Below are 25,233 nucleotides of genomic sequence, written 5' to 3'. Positions count from 1 at the left end.
GACCATTTCTCTGACCCAGTATGGCAGTTCTTATGTTCTTATACTTGTGGTCAAATTCCATAAACTTTAACTAGCTCTTAGTCTGTGATTTAGGCCCCAGTCCTATAAAATAAGCTGCACAGACAGGCTTTTCTGCCGAGACACAGTCCCACTGAAGGAAGGCATCAGGACTTTGCACAGGCACAGGGGCCCTGCCCACCAATATGAATCAGCTTGCAGGATCAGGCCCGTAGCTATTAGCACACCATCTAAATTCTAGCTGCCATTTGTATTCTGGAAAATACACGATGGAGCAAAATGATTAAACTTATTAGCTGTCCTAAGACAATTGTTATTTATTTCTATTGCAGTAGCATCTAAGGACCTCAAACAGGATTAGGGTCCCATTACAAGAGGCACTCTACAAACAAGGGAGCAAATACAGTCTTGAACCAAAAGAGCCTACCATCCAGCATTTAGACTATATGTAACAGATGAATAAACAGATAAGTGGGGAGCAAAGGAGGGCAGAGGAGAAGGAAGTAACGATAGAAAGAGAAAAATCACAGACTTTAAGTATCTGCTTCTGCTACCCTGACTCAATGCATATACTAGTTAGAAGTACACTTACTGATGACCAAGATATTTAATCAACAGTAGCACCACACAGAAATGACTGGCTCTGCTGGCCATTTATTTTTCAGTGCTCCAGCCTTGTGTCTCCTTATTAGAAGAGACAGATAAAAGATGTGGTGCGCTGTGAAATAAATTCACTAGTTGGCTGACACTTGTTGCTGTTAGTTTGTCTCTAAAAAACAGGAGGGAGAATGAAAAGTGTAAATGTTTTTATCATGACCAGAGAAGAGCAGATGAGCAGCTTTGTGGACCTGTTGGATCCTCTCCTGGGTATCACAGTGTTTTGGAGAGATCCACGAAACATCCCTGAGCAGCAGGGATTGGAGATTGGCCGAGTTTAACAATGGTTCATTGTAGCAGGAAGGAAGGAATGTGACCAAGCCTGGAGCTGCAGTTGGGTGTGGCCAGGTAAGAGCAGCCAGCCCTCTACCTGCTCAGGTGTTTACCTTTAAAGCAGCCGAAAGGGTAGCTCTGCAGACCAACACCTGTTTTAGCTTCAGCTGGGTGGTGACAGGGCACACTGGAAATATGTCTTGCTAAAGGAAACACTGGAGACCTGAGCAGAGCACAGCAGGGGATTTGAGCAAAGATGAAGAAGAATCAGTCTGTGCAGGGGACGTTTAGCAAACTCTTTGGGAAGAAACATGCCAACAACACCAACCACACTTCCCTCTATGCCACAAATCCACCCTGGATCTTCACACAAGAGGTCACTTCTGAGGGCAAAGGTGGTCCCGGTTAGTATCTTTCTTTATTTGGGCTTTCAGGAGAAAGGCAGTAAAGAAGTCAAATCCCCCCACCTTCTCAAAGTGCTACCTGGCCTGATTAGCCTCCTGCTTTGAATCCAAGCAGTGACTGGCATAGTTTAGATATGCGGGGTGGGGGAGCAGCAATACCCTTGTTGGGGAGCTCTGGTGTGGACAGTATGAATTCTGCTAGGCAGAGCCCCATTAATCATTCATGCAGTTTGGGAAACTATGGGAGGTATTTGTTAGGACTGAGCAGATTAAAGGGAAACATGTTTGAACCTGTGATCCTCTGAATGAGCAGCAAGTGACAAACTCTGTAAAGTCAAGGAAAATGAAAGGTTTCTAAACAAGTATAATAGCTAACAAAAACTGAGAAATCTAGCTTACTATGTGGGTTGATAAGGGATTCTCAGATCTCTGAAGAATGTGGTCTGTGACTTGCTTTGTTCTAGTCTTTGCTAACACATTTGACTTGCATTTCTTTTCTGGGGTTTAAATGAGCTTTTGGACATATGTTTTGTAGGTAACTTGTTTTTGAGGAACTGTGGGGTGTGATGTTTGTTTATTCTGTGGATTTTTTTTGTATCTCATTGTAAATTTAACACCCTGGAGGCTTAGGTGGGATAGCGTCAGATAAATATTATTAGAGCTGAACCAAACTACAGATAACAGAATGTGGATTGGATTGGATTTTTAGATTCCAATAAACATTTGTAAATTCAGGGGTGGAAGTATTGTTTATTTAGCTGTGTAGCTGACACACTGACAAAAGTTAAAGATATACAGAGGGATTACATCCAGATCTCAGGCTGGGGAAATTCAGATGAGGACAATAGGCACTATTAAAAGTGCCATGAGACTTTATTCAAAAATTGTTCCCTTCTAATTACTGCTATAAATCCAAAGAGGGACTCAAGTATTTTTCCTGTGGAGGGTTTTGGTTTTAAAGTGGCAGTGCATTTGGTTAATTACAAAATTAGGCCTCAGTCCTGCGACTGTCTCCTTCCAAGTCAATGGGGTTCCTTGGAGGCACAAGGGACATTGGCACAGAGGCTGAGATCCATCCGTTCTGGAAGCTTATTCAAACAAATAAGGGTCGCAGAATCAGGCCTTTAGTAGCTCTTGCATTGTAATACTTTATTTCGGATGTTTAGGTACTAAATAAAGTTTTTCAAGCCAGCATGTTAAGACTTATCGGTGGATTTATCCCAGGCCTGCTATTGCCTCGCTGCTAAGCAGTCTAGGTGCAGATTTAGTTGAATTTTGATTTCAGACAACGCTATGTTCTGCCTGATCAAAGCCCTTCCCTGTATCTTGCCTCTTTCTTTGAATGTTCATAGTTTCATATGCTACAAGGTTATCCACTGCTTATGCTAATCCCCACCCTAGTTTTGCATCAGATATATTGCTGAGTAAACACAGGTTAAGCAACAAGAAAGGGGAGTCGGTTTTGCATGTGACTGACTCAGAGATTCCTGATTTTAGTGCCTAATGCCATCCCCTCCCTCAGATAGGGCTACACTAGCTTTACAGCTACCATAGGTGATGCAACCAATGAAATTACAATACGTTACGAATTGTGAGTAGCCTCTGTCAAGTCACACAACTGATTCTCTGGTACAGTACAGTCTTTTTAGGAGAGCTTTAGTTCAAACGTAGGATACTCTTAAAACAAGGCAGTGTCACATTTGCAAATGTCTCCGGAAAACACTATATACCTGAAGGTGCCCAAAGTACAATCCAAGGGAAACCATTTCCTATGGAGTCTTAAAATATAGCTCATGCATTTCCTTGGAGAGGAAGGTCAGGGGAGAATGCTGATCAACTACAACTTTTATTGCTGGTGGTCTTTTAAGAGGCAAATCCTGTTTATCTGGCTAGGAAAATTCAAGTACAAGCATTACCCCGCCTTTTTCATCAAAAGCATTCAAGCTCCTTTCTTAAAGATGCTTCAAAGCCTGCAAATTCTTAATAACCTTGGGGCAAAGTTTTGTGGTCTGTAATCCAGCCTCTTATTGGCTTCAGTTGGTGTCTTGCTTAATTTAAAGATCACATGATTTTGGAGACCCTTGACCATTCAGTCTCTCTACTAAATTAATTGAACTGTTTGAATCAAAAGCTCTGTGAAGTTGCATTAGATTTGAGTGAGAGTCACAACTAAAACTTTTTATAAAACTCAGCTCTTGGGCCTGAACACTGGCCTGTATAGGAAGTTCCACTTTTTAAGGACCTCAAGCGTGCATGCGTTCCCTCCCATGGTCCTTGTTGCGGCTGGAAATAACACCTGGGATAACACTAGAAATAAACAGCCATTTAGCACAGTGCGCTCTAGCCTGTGTACTGTCACTGGATGACACGGTGTGGTGGGTGGTGACACCGCCACTCTTGAAGGCTGTTCTCTAGGAACAACTTTTTCCTCAACCCAGGAGGGCTGCATCCTACTCTGAGCATCAGCCTAAAAAGAGCTTGTCAGACTGTTCTCAAGCCATCCCTGCTAACCTTGTGCCTGTGATGGACGCGGTTAGGGAAATGCAATCAGCCAAGCGGACTGAGTTTTGCCTTATTAAGCGGGATGGCGTTTGTGGCTGACTCACTGCACTCAGGCTCGCCCATGCAGGTGTTGAAACGAAGACTGATGTGGTGTTCCTGCTAGCTCTCTATGGAGGCCTCCAGGTGTTCAGTCTCCTTTTCGTCCTTGGCCACCTGTTTACCACGAAATCTTCTCGGAAAGAGGGGAGAAGTCTAAGATCAGCAGAGATGCATTAATAACAGGGCTTGTCAGCAAATGATTCCCCCCCACCACCACCATTTACTAAATAAATAAAATTGACAAATGTCATCTACATTTTTGATGAAAATTAACATTTTTTTCATGAGTTTGTGGCTTGTAAACCCAGAACCAGTAGATAGGTTCTTGCAAAACTGAGATGCTCCTTGCTTCTGTTCCTCTCGAAAGATAGGTATGTTTTGCTTTCTCCCTTCTGCTTATATATGCTTCTGAGGTTTGCATTAATGATCCCAATTGCATGCAAATCACACTCCACAACTGAGACCTGAGAACACAAACAATCTGTTTTGCTGGATCACGTTTCCTCCAGCTAACCACCTGGGGCATGTCTCAGACTGTTATCGTCGGGGACCTTTCAGCATGAGATTATCCGTTGCTTCACGTCAATTGATCTGGTCAATCAGGAGGAAAACGAGGCTGGGAAGACATGACAGAGATGCAGAGAATGGGTGTCATTCCCACCTGTTGGCAGGACTATAATGGCAACCAGCTATCCAAACAATCTCAGACACAAACTGGTTGGCAAGACAAATAAATAGGTGTCTCCTTTATAAACAGAGATTCTTGATTGAATAAAAACCATAATGAGGTTTCCAAGCAAAAAATGCAACCTGTCCCTTTCACTTGTTTGTATGGATTATACAATCCTAGTTTTCTAACCATATAATCCACAGAAATTAAAGGTGACCATCAGATGGTCCTCCCATGCCTCAGATTTGAATTCTGACTTGGATTCCTCTGCACTGAGGTGTGAGCATCATGCTCCCAAATTAAAAAAGCGATTTACATAATGAACTCTCTCCCATGGAAACCAGTAACAAAATCCTATTGACTTCAAGGGGTGTGAACTCTTCCTTGTGGGAATTTATTCCATTTTTAATCTCTGAGTGTGTCTATTTTACATGCCTTTCCCCCGCCCCCCGCCTTTTTTTTTTTTTTTTTTTTTTAAACTCTCCTTCTTTGCTTTAATTCTCTTGGTAGCAAGTTATTCAGTAGCTATCGTTCTGGCAAAGGTGGGGTTTACACCCTTTGGTGCCTCTGCCTGTTAATTCATGCTATAATTCAGCCACAGAGTACATCATTAAAGTAAATTATGGGCTCTATTTACTGTCAGAAAGAACAATCGGAAGAGAGGTGTAGTCCAATGGTAAAAGCAGAGGACTGGGAATTCACCAGTTTTATTCCAACACCTTCAGAGGTCATGGCCAAGTCATGTCAACTATCTGCCATGCACATCTGTAAAATGGGGATTATGATATTTAACTCGGTGGGCGTCTTTAGGCTTCATTATTTGTAAGGTACTTTGAAGATTCAAATTTCAGAGTAGCAGCTGTGTTAGTCTGTATCCGCAAAAAGAACAGGAGTACTTGTGGCACCTTAGAGTATCTTTTGTTAGTGTTATTGATCCCTTTTTGTGTCACTATAATATGTAGTGGAAGGAAGCATTGGAACAGCTGAGTTCTGAATTTGATGACAAGAGGAACAAGGATTTTGCAAGGACTAAAGAAGCATTTTGCCTAATCTCTATTTATGTCTGGGTGTGTGCTCTACTTGTGTTTTTTCATTATTTGACTAAGCCCCCTACAGTAAACAACCGAAATATGGCCTGGCCATGTTCCCACTTTATCCCGCTAGTGCAAAGTGATTCATTTAGAAGAGATACATGGAGGTGGATTCATAGTTTGACTGCCAAGTACTGCTTTGCTACAGCCATAAATCCACTGGAGACAGCCCTGGTGTAAACTGGGAGCAAGTGGAAGCAGAATTTTGGCTCCATGTCTCAGAGTGCCCAGCAAGAGACTCAGTAAATTCAATCTAGTGCTACTTACATTGACTAGACACTTTTGGGCGGAGGTTTAACTTCGCTCCTCACCCCGCCTAAACAATGACGTTTGTGTCTGTATGACACGCAGCGGACTCGTGTCTTCGGGTACGTCTAGACTTAACAAGCCTGCGGTAGCAGCAAGTCTCAAATCTGTCTCAGCTGACTCAGGCTCACCGAGCTCATGCTATTGCACTAAAACTTGAGTGTCGTTGTTCCAGCGTGGGCTGTGAAGCCCAGCGAGGGGCATGGGTGTTGGCGCCTAACCTCCAGCTGGAGTGTGACCATCTACACTGCTATCTGTAACACCGTAGCATGATCCCTGTGAGCCGTAGTCTGCAGGCACGGGCTCTAAGACTCACTTTCATGGGTTTGGTGGGTGGTTTTTGTTTTTTATTTTTTCCATTGTAGACATCCCTGAGTCACCCTTTTGTGGCTGGACCATGTAAAGAGTTTGAGTCCACTATTGCTGACACCAACCTTATGGTTCATCCAAGTCTAGAAGGCCCAGGTTCAAGCCCTGCTGTTGACCCAACCAAGGGCATTATTACCGCTGAACATTTCCAAAGCGCCCTCCAGGCTGCCTTAGAGAATGGCCTGGGCAGTAAAGGAAAGTGCAGGAAGGAAAGCTTCGTGGCTGCTTGCAAAGCCACTTCATGTGCCCCTTCCTTCTGCAGGCTCTACTATTAAAGCTCAGTGGGAGAGAGACGCTGCAGATCGCTTGTCCTTTGAGGCTTCATTTGGTGTTCGCTGTAAGGAGCTTGAGAAGAGCAGCTGCCGGCGCAGGCTGCCAAGCCCAGGGAGCCGGGATATTACTCCTGAGCAACACTAAGGGTCCATTGTCCCTCTCTGCTGCACAATTAAATGACAGGGATCTGTTGTAGCGTTAAAGCAGCCTAAAACACCAGCAGCAAAGCCCACATGTTGGAGGCCACCTCCCTACCTGTAGGAATATGCAACTGTCCAGGTGGGGACAGGTGCCAAGGGTAGTAGGTCAGGAGTCAGCAGGGATTCTGTGGCAGGGTTAAAGAGAGAGGCCATCAGTCGATCTCGGCCATCCCCAAGTCCATCTGGTTGCTAACCAGCAAGAGAAGGGCCGGACGCTGTCTACCAGCCAGGCCCTGCAGTCTTTGTGCTACTGCCAGCCACTGATCCAGCTGTGGAACCAGCCATGCTACTGTACATAAGGAGGGGTCTGAGGAGAATGTCAGAGACCATCTCACTGCACAATCATCTGTTTTCTCCCAGTTGCTTCTGAATCTTCTCCCTCCCAAAGGGTGACTCAGATGCCAGCTTTGTAAGTCTGGTCCACCAGAGACAGACCTTGATTAATATGGAACAGCAGCAAAACTAACCCAGCAGACCCACTTGCTGGAATAAATCTGTGTTCTTTCAGCTCAGATGCTCTCTCTTCTCGCCTGTTTTTACTAAGACTTTCTTTTACTTCCTACAGCAAGAGCTCATTTAATCTGCAGCTCGAACACCCTGTGACACAGAGCACTGAGCACATCCGGGATATGGTGTCTTACTACCGAACACGTGGGACGCTCCACTGAGTTCAAGGGGTCTACTCCATACAAACAGCTTCTCATGTGTTCGCAGGATCAGGGCCCTGGTCACTGTATATTATTTTCAACTGGAGCTGGTTAGAAAAGCGCAAACAAAGTTTTGCAAACAATTTCATTCTGGCTCTTCCTCCACATTTAATTTGTTGACATTTTCCATTTAGCTCTAGTTATGGTGATTCTTTAGGCACCTTTCCCCATGGTACCAGAAAGCTGATCCACACAGTAAACATAGCCCCTAAGCAAGTGGGAAACTAGTTCTGCACTCACCAGCTGACCCACAGACTGAAACCCCTGCTATTAAGGAAAAGTCAGACAGAAGCTGACTTGCATCATGTCCTAAAGTACTTTTAGAGAGGTTCCGATGAGCCAAAGTGAGTAAGTATTGGAACCAAGGACCCTCCTTCTCTTGAGGATTCCCCAAACACCTGAAAGCGTATATAAGCCTGTTCTCATGGCATCTTCAGCCCACTTTTGCTGACCCAAGAGATTCGGCTAAGCACCAGACTTTTAGTTTCTTACCCAAACAGATGGAGTTCCCCTAGTAATGGGCGGGAGATGACCTAGGATTCACCACACCACCTCGGAAATATCTACAGTACAAAACGAGGTCAATTTTATAGAAGTCGATTGTGCATGTCCCCACCAAGTGCATTAGGTTGGCAGAGTGCATCCTCGATACCTGGCCTCTGCCACCTAATGCCTCCATGCATTCAACTGTGCCCTATCAGTGCAGGAGGACTGCATGAGCTTGGAAAACATATAATCGTGAGTGCATTTTATTCGCCTTCTAATCTGCGATAACCTCAGGGACGGAGTTGGTATGGGGAGCATAGAAACATTTGCAGCTGCAGGTGGGGCGGAAAGGGAGAGTAGACTTTTTTAAGAAGTTCCATTTCTGAGAACCAAAGGGAGACTCTTTCACAGTGAATCAAGCAATTCACAGCAGATAGCACCTATGTTTTAGGTACGAGGTTGCATTTTGCCTTTTATATTGAGTGCCTGCCGGTATGGTGACACATCACACACGGCTGGGCAACAGAATTCGGTTTCCAGGCAGCCATGGTAAGCCAAAGGGTACATGGGGTTGGCTTCTTCCGCGTTCATAACATGTGGGAATGGTTTCAAACTGCAGCGCCCTCCTTTCCCATAGCAACCAATGCCGGTTGGGTTTGCCGTTTAAAAGGAGGGGCTGTGGTCACCAAACAGAGGGGATTACTGTTCCCTTACAAAACTTCCCCTGTTTCAACCAGGTGACCATGAACAATATCACTCTCTCCTGAGGCTGACACAGAAAGATAAAGACCGAATGTTGCATGAATGTGACCAAAACCCAGGACCATTCGCTGCCACGCTTTGTGCTGCAATGATTCCAGACCACTTGCTACTGGCTTGGCATGGAAAAGTGTCCTACCATGGAGGATGAAATGAGGCAGCACTCCCCAGAAACATTCTGCAAAGGCTTTCAGAGTACCTTCAGGAGGGCTTCATGGAGATGTCCCTGGAGCATTCCCACTCCATCCCCAGACACGTTAACAGACTTTTCCAGTAGCTGTACTGGCCGCGAATGCATACCAATTGTTCAAATCAAATCAAACATGAAACACAATTGCTTTTAATCCCTGTAGTGTCGTTACAAATGTGGTCTCACCAGAGGTGCCTTCTCCGCCTTCGGGGTCCGGGAACAATATGCCCTGGGAGGGTATTGGCTCCAGGGTGAGGAAAAGGTCCTGGCTGCTGGGGAGAATGGATTCTCTGCTTGCCTGCTGCACATTCTTCTCCTCCTCTTCCTCATCCACAAAATTGTCATCTGTGTTACATGAGGCTGCCACCTTGCAGGTGTCCACGGAGAGCGTTGGGGTACTGGTAGGGTCCCCCCCCCCCAGAATGGCATGCAGCTGATCATAGAAGTGGCATGTCTGGGCCTCTGACCTGGAGCAACCATTTGCCTCCTTTGTCTTCTGGTAGGCTTGCCTGAGCTCCTTAATTATCACGTGGCACTGCTGTGTATCCCTGGTGTAGCCTCTGTCCACCATGCCTAGGGTGAACCAGACAGCAAGTGTGAAAAATTGGGATGGAGGTGGGGGGGTAATAGGAGCCTATATAAGAAAAAGACTCCAAAATTGGGACTGTCCCTCTGTTTGGTGTCCCTATAAAATGGGGACATCTGGTCACCCTAACCATGCCCTGTGCGATTTTGCTATATATATATCAGCATTTCTTCTGCTGGATCGGAGTTCTGCTTGCCCAGATTCTTCTCCCCATATAGCAATCAGATCCAGTATCTCCCATTCACTCCATGCTGGAGCTCGTTTGCAATTCTAGGGGGACTGCATGGTCACCTGTTCTGCTGAGCTCGCCACGCTGACCAAACAGGAAATGAAATTCAAAAGTTCCCGGGGCTTTTCCTGTGTACCTGGCTAGTGCATCAGAGTTGAAAGTGCTGTCCAGAGCGGTCACACTGGAGCACTCTGGGATAGCTCCCAGAGGCCAATACCATCAAATTGCACGATGCGGCATCTACAGTACCCCAAATTCGACCCAGGAAGGTTGACTTTAGCGCTACTCCCCTCGTCAGGGAGGAGTACAGCAGCTGATTGTAAGAGCTCTTTAGGTCAGCGGAATGGGGTTGGTTGTATAGACACATTGCTTATAAAATCGACCTAATGTGGCTAAATTCAACCTAACCTCGTAGTGTAGACCAGGCCTTCTTATATGATGGTGTTTTTGGTTTTAACAGCAGTTAGCTTTATTCCTGTCTCACAGGTTCTATTCTCCTTATTTTTAGGCGATGTTGTTGAACTGTACTATGAGGATAATCGCGTTATGACAGTGACTGATTCTGGAACAGCAACGCTTAAGCCTCGGCCAAGAGTCCGACCGTTACTGACCTTCATGCCCCTTGTGAGTATTTTCCACATCCCCGATTACATTCCTGAATGCAGGGGTCTAACTGCACAGCTGGTGCAAGGTTAAAGGAGCTGGCTCTGCCACTCTAGCAAATGGTGTTTAGAACCAGCTAGATTGGTGGGGTGCTCAGTATATCTCGCATCATCTATATGCAGAAAGAAAATCAGAGTGGAAGCAAAACCACTTTTTAATGATGATGGGTACAGGCAGGGACTGAAATCTGAGCTGAGCTCATAGTTTATGATGGACACAGGAAAAATAGCCAGCTAGGAAGCTGTGAGGTGAGGTCAGTTACATTGGTCATGAACTTGGTAAACTGCATTAGCATTTCTGGTGCAAATACAAGGCTGAATGTGTTGGTAGCAAATCAGGATCAGACTGTGAGTACAGTATTCTGATTTGACTGCTACTGGTAATGCCCTCTCGTTGGCTCAGTTATGAGATACTCATTAGTAAAGTGAGGTCATGAAGCAGTAGTGGGGAAAGGGAAATTGGCAAAGCTCTAAGCAGGGATGCTGTAAATGAGCAAAAACCCCTTGAGCTGAATGGAACAATGGAGCAGTCAGTGTCCTGATGTGGTATAGCAGGACTTTACACCAAATGATATTTATGGGTCAATGTGTGGATCAGTGCCTGCCAGCTCCAAAAACAAATTCTCCTCCCAGTGTGTGATGGGAGAACCCTATACAATTCATAGGGATTAAACTACTGTAGAAATTACTTTAAAAACCTAGAGAATCAGACCCTTTTTGCAGGATATTTTGAACGATCCTCTAGGCTGCTGTAACAGGGACATAACCCTTGAATAAAGAATTATCACTGTTCTGTTCTATTCTAGATAGGTTTTTATCTGAGTGACTTCCAGTAGTGCATTCAGCAACGTGACTACATATCTGTCACATGTTGTTGTTTCTCTCATCCTTTCTCCAGGAGGAGGAATGTGTGCAGAGGAGTGTTTGTGTTGGTAGACGTGTGGTGAATTTTCTTGTTAAATAAATATACCCGTTGTTATGTGTTTATACTAGAGAAGGCAGGTCAAAGAAATACATGTGGCACTTGGAGAAGGTTTGTGGTGGTCCTGAGTTCATTCTAGAGCCTCAAACCATGCCCAATTAAAAACTTGAGTCATGTATTTAAATCGGCCCAAATTCAGCAAATGCCACTTGGGGGTTCTGCATCAGCTCCTTCCCTCCTCCCCTGTATAACATGGGTTGCATTAAGATGGTCATCGTGATTTTGGCCATCCTCACTCTTAAGGGGAGCATGTCACCCAGAGAGCTGAGAGGGAGGAAAGACTGGTATGTCTACGTCAGGTTGAATTAACCCCATAGAAATAGCTTCTTTATTTGTTTCATTCCCTGTGTACCAAGCCACATACGTGCTCGGCTCTGCCACAGCTGCTTAACATCAAAGTCAGGGAGTGCACCAAAAACCTAAGGTAGCTGCTGCTCTGTGCCCGTGACTTGGAGCTCTTCCATGATGGGTGAGGCTGAGAACGGTTCCCTGGGATCTCTTGGGCTTTTTGCTCTTGGTACATCAGTTTCGCTTGTTTGTACTGTCACACAGTTCTCCCATACCTTTACATAACCTCTAGACAGGTCCTTCTATATAAACTCCTTGGGACAGGGACTCTCTCAGACAGGATTAGCAGCACTTGCATAGCAACTGGATGCTAGCATTAAAATTAGGAGGTATGGTCAGCAGGGCTAGATATGGGGATCCCCAAAGAATCTCCAGAAGAGTCTCTGTCTACCTTAGGAATCGGAAGGAGAGAGTATTTCTTGCAAATTCAGTAAAATTTCCCCATTTGTTATGAGTACTGAATATATTTTTCCCTGCATGATGAGCCTTCCCAAGGTCCAGTCCCACAAGGCATGTGGAATAGGGCACAACTGCCTAGGTGTATTACAGAGACGAGATACTGAACTGCATGAAATGTACCAGACGTGGGTCACTGCTAGAGGTAGGATACTGTCCTTACCAGATACTGGTCTGGTCATGCAAATCGTGTATTCTTAGCCCTGAAGAGCTGACGTAGCTAAGAGAGAACGAGCCAGATTCTGTTGCTTCTTCTGCATCATCAGCATAGCTACATTTACTACTTTTCAGTCAGTTATTACACCTGTGCATTGACAGCGACTGGGTTGCATAAATATTAATGGAGTTGTACAGGTGTTACTATGGGTATTAGGAGACAATGGAGTTGCAGAGGTGTCATTAAAGGAACAATTAGGAGGCTTTGTGGGATTATACCGGTATTGTTGAAGGAATAATAAGGAAGCAATGGAGCTGCATGGGTGTCACTGAGGGCATGACTTACCTGCAGAAAGTTTCTTAAAGTGATCGCACCAGAGAGAGAGAACCCTGCTTGATTGGCAGAGCTCAGACTGAGTTTGCAGGGTTGGCTTTTAGTTGGAAAAACTTTTTTAAAATTGTATCTTGTATGGAATCAAAGAGAGAGAACAAGCCTGGGAACCCTGTGCGGCCAATTTTCCAGGGGAGATCCATGCTTGTGGCACACGCAGCCTTCTGCCTCTGCTTGAAATGGGCTGCAAGGGGGAAAGAAGCAGGGGGAATAAATAGGTCTCTGCAGCACAAATGTCCTTTGGAATAAACATGCAGAGCCATCCTCTTATTCGGCCCCCGCAATGCAACTTTCTCACCTGCTCCTGTGCTGACCTCTCTGGTGTGCTATTTGGCAACAGGATGGGAGCCATCAGACATAGTCCCTCATCCTCCAATAAGTGTCATGGTGTTTCTCCCCCCTCCCACCGCCCCCGATGCTTCCTGGCTTCTCTGCACTCTCAGAATTCCCTTTTTTAAATATAAAAGGCTAACTATAAATGGAGAAACCAAAGGAATGAGTCACTGAGAAGGCTAAAAAGAAGGGCAGCCCAGCTGTGCTTTGCAGGCAGCGAGAACCTGCCCTGTAAGCTCTTCAAGTAGCGTCTCTCCCTCCCTGTTTTGATGCCCTGTCACTCAGTCTGTCTGGCATCAGAGAGAAATGAGAGCTGTCCTGCCTGTTGAATGTCGGCTGCACTTCCCTGCATCCCACACACACGCAGCAGAACAGTGTAGAAGTACTTCTGGCCCAAGTGTTTCTATTGCAGGGAGGCGTGGTGGAACACATGCTTACACTGTATCACATGACCCCTGCCAGGACTGGGATGGCGGGGGGGGGGGGGGAGCAAATGGGGTTTCTTAACACTGGCAAATTAAGTTATCCTCCAAAAAAAGGGGGTTTAGTGACTGAATTTTTTGCAGAAAAACTTAATTTTTGTCTTCATTTTTTGAAATTGCAGGAGGAAATGTCTCACACTCTTCAATTTTTTTTTCCAATTGGGGCACCGAGGAGAGAGTAGGGGGTTTTCTCACAAAAATTTAAAAACAATTTTTTCTACCTTTTTAAATTGAATTAAATGAAAAATGTAATTTAAACATTTTTTTTCTTTGCATAATAACCTTGCCTTTTTTCACCCAGCTCTAGCTGTGATGTGAAATGAACGGAGCCGAGACCCACTCTCCTGCTCCTGAGGCCTTGCTGTAACACACCTCAAATAAGCAATTTACTAATCTACAGCCCCTTCTTTTCACACAGCAACTGACATTTTGCATTGCCAGGGCTTTGGGAGGCTGACGTAGATGTAATCGTGAGTCAATATTGAAAGTGGCTTAGGGTTTGTGTACAGCCTGCCCTGGAATTGTGCCCAGATCTCTTCAGCATTCCTTTCTGTATGACATTTTTTCCCTTGCAAGACTAACTTCCTTCCCACATGAACCCTTATGGCATTTAGCAGTGGCCTTGCTACCAGGGGTGATGTTTTCCAGTAGGCACTTTAATGAGAGGGAACTTGCAACTCATGTACTCTTGGGAGCAGTGGCTCTTTCTTCTGTGGTCAACAGCCTGCACCTCGCACAACTTCCTCCATTCTCATTGCCAGTGCAAGGTGCTGCCTTGACAGCCCTGGAGACCAAAGCACACTAGCTAACCACCAAGCAGGGGCAGCAGCGGAGGGGGCTTTCCTGGTCGTGCCTCACCCCTGACTTGGAGGAGTCACCAAGAGGGATTAGGAGGGAGCTCAGTCAGCCCTCAGCCTCTCTGAGACTGCCACAAATGGGGGCTAGTTGTTGAGTCATCTTTTGCTACAGACTCTTGCCTCTGGGAACCACAATGAGACGCACCAAAGTCATTCCAAATGAAGGAAGTTTAGATCCTCGTGACAGGAGATAGTGGATCCGGGCAAAGTAAAGTCAGGCAAGGCTCTCTCTTCAGCATTTGAAGGGTGATAGAAGCTTCCCTGGAGAGGGACGACCTAATTCTGTCCCACAGTCATGAAGGAGTGCCTTCGTGTGCCAGTGAATGCTCATCCCAAGCTGGGTGCTCAGAGCACAGAAAACCTCCTCAAACCTGAAATGCTGGTTCTAAGCGAACCGCTCAAGAGAGTAGAAGCACCTCACCATGAGTCAGAGGGAGGCTGAGTAAAGCTAGTCACATGCCTAGCAAATACATGCAGTTGCTATGGCCAGCATTGTCAAGAGAGGCCACTGACTTGGGCTTCCTCCATTTTTGGAAGACAAACATGTGACATTGTGGGGGCTAATTTTGAGGTGCAGAGCACCGACAACTCCAAAAGAATTCCCTGGGAGCAGCAGGTGCTCAGACAGGACCCTGAAACATCATTTTAACATCTCAAAAAATTGGACACCCTACAATTATTGGACACTTGAAAATATAGGCCGCCTTCTTCATTTCCGTAGGGGTGTGTCCCTGTAATCTAGCCTGTGACACGTGCACCTCTCAGAATGCAGGGGCAAATGAATGCTTAGAAATCATTCTATTTCCTTGTTAACAAGCTACTATGTGTATTGTGCTCCTGAGGTTCAAAGCAATGTGGAATAGCTAAGAATTGCTGGTTTTTCATTTGCCGCCTTCCTTATGCTTTCATGGCTGTACCAGAGAAGGCCACGCTAGCTTGTATGAAATGCCTTTAGACGCCTCTTTGTTTGACTTTTGCTGGCAAAGTTGCAGACCTCAAGGAAATCCTATTGAAGTCATGGCCTGACATCTTCAGCTGGAGAGGTGCCACTGGGCAAGGGCAAAGGGGGAGAAATCCTGAAATGCTTCCTTCTCCCCTTTCTTCTCCTTAGCCCTTCAACCAAAGCTAAGGTTCTTGCCCAAAAAGTTCCTTCCCATTAACATGTGTATCTCCAAGAACCACATAATGTCCTGCATGGGAACAGCCAGAAGTCCATCTAGCCCGGCAGTAGGCCTCTGACAGAGGTTCATACCTGATGCCTTAAAAGTAGTCAACCTGTTCACCACTGTTAACGTGTCTGGTCAGTTGAATATTGACATACATTTTGGGCCTGAGGAGGATGGTCTTCTGACTGTGCCATGATCAGTTTAGGGCAGGCACTGAAGGCTGCGACGGGGACTCCGTAAAGCACACAGTGAGGGAATATATGCATTTTCCATTTGGTCAAGAATTGGTAGGAAACTCTGGGTGAGAATGGGGGTGGGGGAGTTATTTGCCACGTTCATTTATATTGTCTTCTCTCTGGGAGGGCCTCTTGGGTTTCTCTGCCACTTCTGATGGCTGCTCCCAACACAGACTAAAAACGGAGTGCTTTAAAAACAAGTCAGCCATTCCTTCCCCATCCTACCTGCTGCTGCTGAGTGTGATCTCTCTGGGACATAAACTTTGATCCCTGAGTGAGACAGCTTAATAGCACTCTTGTGAGTTGGGCAATATTATAGTCCTCAGTGGACCTCCCTTTCCTGGCAGTATTAATGTAAATAGGAGCCAGCTGGCATTCATGAATCCAGGCCAAGGCAGCTTTTGCAAAAACCCCATCCTTGTTACATATTAGAAACACTCAGAGTGGGTGGGGTTGACAATCCTAAGCATTCAAGTGTCTGAAGGTGCGTGTGAAATTGCAGGACAATGGTCAGGTTTCAATTTACAGCCAGCAATGTTCTGGATCTGTGTAGAATCCAGGAAGGAAGATATTTTAATAACATGTATTCACTGTATGTATAATTATCAGGTGGTGCGGAAAACACAACACAAACAATTGCAATGTTTCTTTTGACTATAACAGGGTATCTGGTTCTTAGAACAATTTTTCTGGTGGCCTCAGGGTGTGGCCACTAACCCTTGCTGGTGGCCGCTCTCACAATTTTTTCCAAGCCCAAGCCCCGCCGCACTGGGCTGAAGCCCAGAGCCAAAGCCCGTTGAGCACACACGCTGGCCCCATGTGTCTGCAGAGATGCTGCCCAGAGCCCTCAGGAGGCTGCATGGTGCAGCCCCCTCCCCCCCGCGCTCCCGGTGGTGCCAGCAAACACCAAGGCAGCCAGGAGCAACAGCTGGACACTACAGGGAGGGGCCACTGCTTTGCCGCCATGCCCCAGCCCCATCTCAGCCCAGGAGGCTGTTGTGGCTGCAGAAAAATCCCCTGATGGCTTCATGCAGCCACAGTGTCTGCAATGAGAAATGCAAACCCTCATGCTGCAGGGCACAAGCCAACCTATAACTATTGGGGGTCAGGAGGAAGCTTTCCCTATGGGCAGGTTATTCCATAACTGCCTACCATGGGGTTCTTGCCCCTTTCTCTGAAGCAGCTGGTGCTGGCTGCTTCAGAGACAGGAGACTGGGCTATATGTGCCACTGCTCTGGAAATTCCTGTGTTTCTAAATTATCCCACTCTGCTTTCTTTTTACACCCAGAGCCTTTACAGCCAGTTAATCTAGACTCTCGACATGTTTATGATGGTGGAGTAGATTATGTGTTAAAATGAAATTTTGGCCGTTGGGACCTTGGAACCCAACTGCAATCTCTTGCAATAGTAACAATATTGCCAAACAAAAGGCAAAGGGCACTGGCTACAGCATTATCCAGGGGGTTGTATAAGAAACACAGCCACGCTGTGCAATGGTGGAAGCTGGAATTTTGCTCTTAGGGCAACATTCTCTTTGCACAAAGGACTGTAAAGAGCTGCCTAGAAGAAGCCATTGGCAGTGCACACCACCACATTTTATGGGTCCTACAAAACCCGGGAACTGTGCTATCTGTTCTTGAGTGCTAGCTGCTGGCTCTTTATCTGTTAACAATGTATGTTTTCTATCGATAAAGAGCACTCCTGTTACAGGAACCATCTGACTGGTATAAATTTCTCTGTACCGTGGTACAGAATGGCCCAATTCAGCCTTGTCCAGCCCTTTGTGCAGTCACAGCAAAGTGGGTGTATAACACCACTGTTCTGATTTGTCTATAATGAAGTCTCGAGAAGGTACAGCCGAGGCTCAAAACTGCTGAGTAAAGCGTTGGTCCAGGAATTACAGAGTTCCAGTCCTGGCAGGGCTTGATCTGTTAATTTTCACGCATTAGTGTGTGTTTAGTGAGCCGCAAAAACTTTAAACGCTTTTGCTGAATGATCGTCACAGTGAGTCACTGGAGGGGCAGGTTGGGCTGTTTGTGTTTGGGAGGCATAGGAGGCCCTTGTTCAGCATTTCAGCCTAGTTGAAAGTGCCACGAATGAGGCCACTTCTCAGGACGATGCCATGAACTGGAGCTGACCAAAACTTTTGCACGCCCTGGCTTCAGATAGCTTCACAAGCCTGAAGCTCAGCAGGGTCACTAAGATTTGGGCACCTGGGCCAGCTCCTGTTTTGGTTTTGCATCAAAATGCTTCTGAATTTGCAGTGCAGATGCAAAAATAGTTGAGACTCAGCAATTTCAGCTGGGTTTCACGGTGAGTCCTCGGTGCTAACTAGAGAGAGGAATGCAAACCCATGAGGGTTGGGGTCGGGGGTGGGGACAGTGTCAGTGGTGCTTAACTTATTAGCCTGTGCTGAATGCCACAGCTCCTCCAGAGGATGGAATTCATATCATTTCTTCAGTGAATCAGTGTCCTCTGCGTGTGAACTTTGGTGAGCGACTACCATTGCTTGGTGGAGTCTATCTTCACCCCTGCCCTGAGCTGGAATAAGGCAATCTGGAGTGCCAAGTCCACTCCCAACGGGAGTGCTTCCCAAGGCCACCATGCCAGCAGCGGATGCACCAATGGTGGTAGCTTTCTGGCAATAGCTGATGTTACTTCTCTGGTGGGAGGTTGTCTGCACTTGCAGGCAGACATCACTATGCTGTCAGGTCATGTTTTCAAGCTTTTCTTCACAACCAGGAGGCCTAGGAACTTATATAACTGAAAGCTGAGATTCAGATGACATAACATGGGTAAAACTCATGCCCAGCACTTTATACCCAGGGTATTTGAGGTGTTTTTATTATTTATTTGTAGTGTAGTAGTGCCTTCGAGCCCCAGTAATGGACCACGACCCCATTGTACTAGGTGCTGTGTATATACTGTTGTGAGTTTTCTTACCATCCGCTTATTAAACCCTTTCAGAACACCCAGGAGACACATGGAGTGGCTGTGCCAACCCCTTCTGTGCCGGAGAGCTTTGAAGAAACAGCATCTCCAGGTAAGGTGTCCTCTCTGCTGAGGTATTCAAAGCCCTTAAAATGGCTTTAATGCACAGATCCGCTTATGTTGCCATCACTGTTCCTTAATCATGCAACTAGTTTGGCTGAAGACAATATACCGAGGCGTCAGCATTTGGTCTCCTGTGTTTCCACACAAACTGAGCAAGCTTTCAGTTGCTGGCTGCCTTGAGGAGGATTCCAAGTGTCCTTAGGGAAAAGGAGTGAAACACAGTTATGAGATGCTCTCATCAGATGAAGCCAACACCTGCAAAGCATGTTGGGTTAGTTTCTTCTGTGATGCAACCATGGCAACTATCAAGAGTTTTAAAAATATATAAAGTTATTACACTGTTGACATGGAAATTTGGTTGCTTAATTTGTTCCCTTATTCAATGAGAAGCATAGGCGGTAACTAAATTTTGTCTTGACTTTAGATAGTGACTGTGATAATAAGAAGCCAGGAGACTGAATATGCTTTTCTGCTCAGTATTACATAAGACCTTGGGAGTCCTGAAACAATCTAATTCTAGTTGTTTCCTTTGTGGACCCAGATTATCTGGTTCGATACATTTTATATGAAAATCAGTGCACCTGAAAAGACAGAGAGAGCTCTGAGGGAGAGTACAATACAAAATAAGTCAGTAGCAATTGCTAACTCAAAACTCGTGAACCACAATCAAAATTCCATAAGTTATGGAAGAATCTGATAGAAGTCTACAGTTTCTTTATTTTTTATTAATTCCTCTCTAATTTTCATAACCAAATGAGCACAAAATACATTGCAGGATCTCCCAGTGCAGAAAGAAGCCAAGAGACCTTCTCTTGTCTATTAACCTCAACTTGTTTTTTAAGAAAAAGCTCAATCCATTTTTTTTTTCTTAGTGGTGAGATACAACTCTTATGTTAGCATAATTATGAACTAGGCTTTTCAGATGACTAATTCCACCGGGGCTGAAAGGTTTACAAGTATTATCCAGGCCACCTAAGGAGGTGCTAGGTGCCTTCAACTGCCAGTGAAGTCAACAGTTGAGGGTGCTGAGCACCCTCAGGATTAAAGACCTAGAGATGAGTATATTTCATCTACTCCATAGAGAGTCTGGTACAAGCTATACCTGCTTCATTAGGGTCTGCCCCTGGGATTTTAGTTGCAAAATCAGGCTCTTATTCTGAGTATCTCCTAAAGATGTATTGAACGCAAGCACGCTATTAACGAGTGAGTTGCAATGGCTGTGTTGCTGCTAAAATCATATTTAATCAGGTTGTTTTAAATGAAATGCTTCTAGCTGACTTTGGGACACTTGGTTCTTCTTCGAAGGACAGTTTTTGCTGGAGATGTTCTCTGTATGGACCCTGCCCATGTGCAATGTGTTTAATACCAGTGTTCTTTCCCATAGGCCTTAGGCCCCAAATCAATGGAAACTACAGAATGTACCAGTCAGTTGGAGACCTGCGGCCAAAAGCTTTTGAGAGAGACTATCTGGACAATGATATTCCTCCACCTCCTTCAATGGCCCCACCCCCGCCTCCACACTCCACGACGCCCCCACCCCCACCGATGGAAATACCACTGCCTCCACTGTGCACAGCACCTCCTCCGCCACCGCCTCCAACGGCGGCATCTCCGCCATCCGTGGCTCCAGCTCTGCTTTCGTCTTCAACCTTATCTTCTCCCAGCCCGCCGTTCCCTCCGGATTTCATTCCTCCAGCACCTCCGCTTGCCTTTTTGCCGCCTCCGGCCCCTCCTCTGCCGCCTCCGGCCCCTCCTCTGCCGCCTCCGGCCCCTCCCGTGCTTCATACTCCCATCTCGAACGGTGTCTCCAAGTGGAAATCGGAAACGGTTCTGAACACGAGGCAGACAGATGCCAGGGAAAATGCCAGCGCCCCCTCTCTCGCTGTCACCACTCTACCAGCCTCTCACCAGAAGGAAGAGTCGCTGACCAAGTCCACCCCAGAACCTCACCTAACTTTCCCCAGATCATTAAAAGTACCTCCCGCTGCCCCGGTGAGAACTTCATCCATTTCCATGGAAGATAAAGATCCCTGTGAGGAAGATGGGCTTATTTCCAGACAGCCTCGCACCCGCCCTCCCCTTCCGCCGAGCTTCACCATCAGACCTGCAGCCAAGGTGCACTTAGCTGGAGAAGCTGAGCAGAAATCCTCCTTGGATAGGCAGATAGTAACAAAGCCCGTCAGGCAAATCACAGAACCAGCGAGCCCAAGACCAGGGTCAGACTGTGGCAAAGGGACTAATTTTAATAGCTATCAGTCCTCATTGTCAGAGGCAGCAAAGGTCCCGCTGGAGAAAGCTGAAAAGGACTTAAGTCCAAAATCTGAGCTTCCTGCTGCAGAGGAGGAACCGGACGTGCCCTCTCCAGACTACACATCATCTGATGATGACTGGAAAGAACCCAGTAATCTAAACAGGCTGAGGCAAGAACTATCAGTCCTGCTGTCCTCTTCTTCGAAAAGGGAGGAGAGACAGCTGGATAAACCCATAAATGCCAGACCTACCAACAGTATTACTGACCGTGCTAGCAATGATAGGTTTAGCTCTGTTGGGTCAAAACAAGCTAAACCTACTTTGAAGTATCCACAGTTACCAGCAAGGGGGGAAAGTGAGAGGAAAGAGAAGATCCCTACTAATTCACTCACTACAAAAGAGAACTCCTCCTCGGTTTTCTCTGCTCCAGGCAATAAACCCACCAGCACGCAAGCAAACAGTGTTATGAAATTCAGGAACGAGCTGGAAGCACTACTCTCCCCAACAAAGGAAGGTAAACCACCAATAGGACTTACAAATCACAGACACAGTCCAGGCACAAACAGAGTTACCCTGAATTCTGGAAGCAGCCAGACAAATTCTGGTGACTCCAGGCTGCCAAAACCTGTAGCCAATCAGCTCCCACCCACAGCAGCTTCAGTGGAAGTTGAGAAGATGCAGGAGGATCCTAAGACTCCCATTGCCCTCACCAGTAATAAGACTTTGGAGAACTTAAACCCTGTTCCGGGATACCTGCTGTCTGACCATGTTCGGAAGTCTCCAGACCCACCTCAGAAACCAAAGGACCAACTCTTTGTTCTAGCCTCCTCTTCACTCTCCTCTATGGAGGCTACCTCTCCCACACAAACCTCTGGGCCACACACAGACACTTTTCTTGTCCAATACAAGACCCATCGGGCCAAGACCAGCTCCACAGACAGTCTTTCCTCTCTGACCCCCTCCCAAACTGTGGAGGAGGGGCCAGTCGGTACAAACAAACATGATGCAGAAAGAGGCACAATCCTGTGCTCTGCTGAGAAGCCAGGGGTGCCTTCACAGCCATCCTCTTCCTCCATGAATGCAGACCAGGAGGATGACAATGCCCTGATCCACCCTGTCACAGGAGAAAAGGTGGAGAAAGGCTCTCCAATGGCTCTCCTCCTGGCTGCAAAACAGCGGGCCCAAAGAGGCAGGCAATCTGCCTCCCGCCAGAACAGTTATTTGTCCAAAAAACACCCCCTTAAGCTATCCGAGAAATCCAGTAGCGGCGGCAGCAGCAGCCAGTCAGAAAGTGGCTTGACCAACTTCTACTTCAGTGAATCCAAGCCCTACTCCTTTGTGGTGGTACCAAAGTCCCCACAGAAAGCGTCCCCTGCCCTGTTGGAGGGCAAGCAGCATGACAGGATGGTCACACCTGAAGGCAAGGCACTGGGCTTCTCGGAACCAGGACAGAGGGCCTACAAACCACTGTCGTTCTCCAGCACTTCTGAGCAAAGCCAGAGCATGCAGAAAACTAGCGCTGGGGAGTCCCAGAGCCTTTCCAAGCCAGAGAGGTTTGGTGCCTCCAGTTTAGTTCAAGGCCTCTTGGAGTCCAGCCACTTGAGACTGCAAGACCTTCCCCCCAAACCTGACCTTCCCCTGTACTCTGTCTCTTCACCTCCTAGCTCCTTGACCAAGGAGGAGGAAGAGAATGGAGAGAAGCTTGACTACGAGATCATCCCACCACCACCAGAGTTCAGTAATGATGCCAACAGGGTCGAGGATGCTTCTTCAAACGTGGCAGAGAGCTGCAGAGACCCCAGTTTCCCAGATTACAGCCAACCCTGGGAAAGGCAGCAGAATATCCAACGCCCAAGCTACGGCTATGCTAACAGTTACGCCCTGCCCTCCAAAATGGCCCCAGACAGCAGCACGAGGACTAGCGGCTTCAGTCAACATTACCCAGGTGGCAGTTACTCCCCTGGCCCTCCTGTCTGCCGCCCAGACAGCCGCCCGCTGATCAAGAAGCGCCTGTACGTGTCTGAACCCGATAGGTCCTACACGAGAACATCCACATCCTCCAGGAACGTTAGCACACCCGTGACCTATGGCCACAACATAGTGGGGTATGGCTCCCAGGCTGCGGAGGGGATGTCCCGGGTCAGCTCCACCCACAGGAGTGCCCCCAGCAGCACGCAGGGCAGGCGGATGTCACTGGAGCCCCCTGGGAAAACCATGTCTTATAACAACACCATGAACGCCAAGTATAAAGGGCAGAACGGGGACTACTCTGCCGCCAGAGCAGCAGCAACCAGCAGGTACGTTCCACTGATTGCAAGGGCAGGTGGGCTGATGCTGGAACCCCTTGGAATGGGGGGCTGGGAGGGGTATCCAAATTGAATCCCCAGGTCTGAACCCATATCTGTGGTTCTCGTTCTGGGTCACATCCGAGAGGAAGAGGCTTCTCCCCTCATACTGGTTCAGGTGCAACTGACGTCTTTTGAGAACATCTTTGGTGCTCTCTCTAACTCAAACCCAAGACCTGATTCTTCCTTCCACCTCAGTCCTAGGCCTGACTTTCAGCTGGTTTTCCCTCTGACCCAGGCACTGTCTGGCTCCACGCAAAGCCCCCTCAGCCCATCTCTAATTATAACTTGTTCTGGAGGGTGGGGAGGGTTTGCTTAAGGGGAAAATATCCCCAAGTTGAAGCAGTCTGTTTGAAGATCAGGACGGGCAGGGCAGGGAACAGGACCATGCCTTGCTCCACATTTGCACTGTGCCTACTCGTAACAGGGTCTCAATCCTGATTGGGGCATCTGCGCAGCGCCCCAGTACAGATACATGCCAGAAAGAGCACTATGAACAAGCCTTATCCCAGCTTCTTCCCGGAATCTGGAGCTCTTCTGCTGGCAAAGCAGGGAGAGGTGTGTCCCCTCCATGTGCGTATTCTTCCCAAGGAGCATGCTCCTGAATCGGCTTTAATTAGAGCATGTTTTGAAGCAGATTTAAAACACGAGCAGAGGGATTCCTTTGCCTAGGGCACTGTAGGTATGTCTTGTTGCACCATCAGATAAAGGAATGGTGCACATTAAAGGCACAGTGTGCCCACTGGCACAGGCCGTGCAGATGGAGGAGTGGTTAAGGATTGCCCTAGCCAATCCGCTCCTGCATGGCGTCTTCAGATTTGGGCTGTTGGATACTATGGCAACAGGCACCGACGAGAACTACAGCTTGCTCTCCCTGGGTGCAGAATGAAATATATCTACAGGAACACACTTACGCCTGCCCCCACCCCTTCTGGATGCTTTGCTGCTCTGTTTTATAAATGGCTTCCATGGCTTTTGATGACTTCCTCCTTTGTTTCCTCCCTCAGGCCTACCCAGGGCAACCCACAGTACAGTTCTCCTGTGAACACCTTCACTGTCAGGCCTGGGACACGGCAGCCGATTTCCTACATGTACCAAGGTAGCCATCGATAAGTTGGTTCAGGAGGCTGCTTTGCTGCCTCCCGTTACATAAACCCCACAAGCCTCTTCCAACGTGGCGTGACGCGGATGGACCTCGACGTGTCAGTAATGATGAAGTCTATCCAGGAGTAGTTCTGTAGGAGCATAAGGGTCTGCCATGGCTCCCAGAGCATCCTGTAAATGCACTGCTTGTAAATTATTGGGAGTGAGGGTGAGACTAAAACCCTTCTCAAAAAACAAATATGGAGAGTAGTTACTGGAGAGGACCAGTTGCTGTACTGTTGTCTTAGGGGAATGCCTTTTCTCTCCCCCACAGGACCATTAGGTAAATGCTTTAGTGTATTAGGGCTTTTAAAATGTAAAGGAAAGGACGTGCCCTGCTTGCTGTTTAAAAGCATGTGATACAAAATTACTCATTAGTGATTTTCTTTTGTTAAATTCAGTTTTAAACCTACTTTAAATGCAATTTATTTGGAAGGGGGGAAAAACTCCACTGGGAACCTGCATGACAAGGGGAAGGTGACTGAATCCAGATATGCTAAAAACGGCATGTAGAAAGAGAGAGCTTTAACAGAACAGTGAGAGACATGATCAG

At 46.9% G+C, this 25,233-nt stretch overlaps 1 protein-coding gene across 1 annotated transcript; it reads left to right on the top strand.

Annotated features, from left to right (window-relative positions):
- Positions 1–1,063: 1,063 nt before the first annotated feature.
- On the top strand, positions 1,064–24,650 carry C21H6orf132 (chromosome 21 C6orf132 homolog). Its single transcript, XM_074936251.1, has 5 exons — positions 1,064–1,352; positions 10,328–10,443; positions 18,856–18,931; positions 20,327–23,489; positions 24,545–24,650. Exons 1-5 carry the CDS (start codon positions 1,205–1,207, stop codon positions 24,648–24,650), a joined length of 3,609 nt encoding a protein of 1,202 aa, XP_074792352.1. The 5' UTR covers positions 1,064–1,204.
- Positions 24,651–25,233: the final 583 nt, after the last annotated feature.

This window comes from Natator depressus, chromosome 21 (genome assembly GCF_965152275.1).
Source record: "Natator depressus isolate rNatDep1 chromosome 21, rNatDep2.hap1, whole genome shotgun sequence".
In the NCBI taxonomy this organism is placed as follows: Eukaryota; Metazoa; Chordata; order Testudines; family Cheloniidae; genus Natator; species Natator depressus.
This window is presented reverse-complemented; position numbering and strand designations above follow the sequence as displayed.

Bases quoted from the DNA above. Each gene is read 5' to 3' on its own strand.
- C21H6orf132 (XM_074936251.1), top strand. From the start codon at position 1,205: ATGAAGAAGAATCAGTCTGTGCAGGGGACGTTTAGCAAACTCTTTGGG. The intron at 10,444-18,855 runs GTGAGTATTTTC...AAACCCTTTCAG, and splicing joins TACTGACCTTCATGCCCCTT to AACACCCAGGAGACACATGG. The intron at 23,490-24,544 runs GTACGTTCCACT...TTCCTCCCTCAG, and splicing joins AGAGCAGCAGCAACCAGCAG to GCCTACCCAGGGCAACCCAC.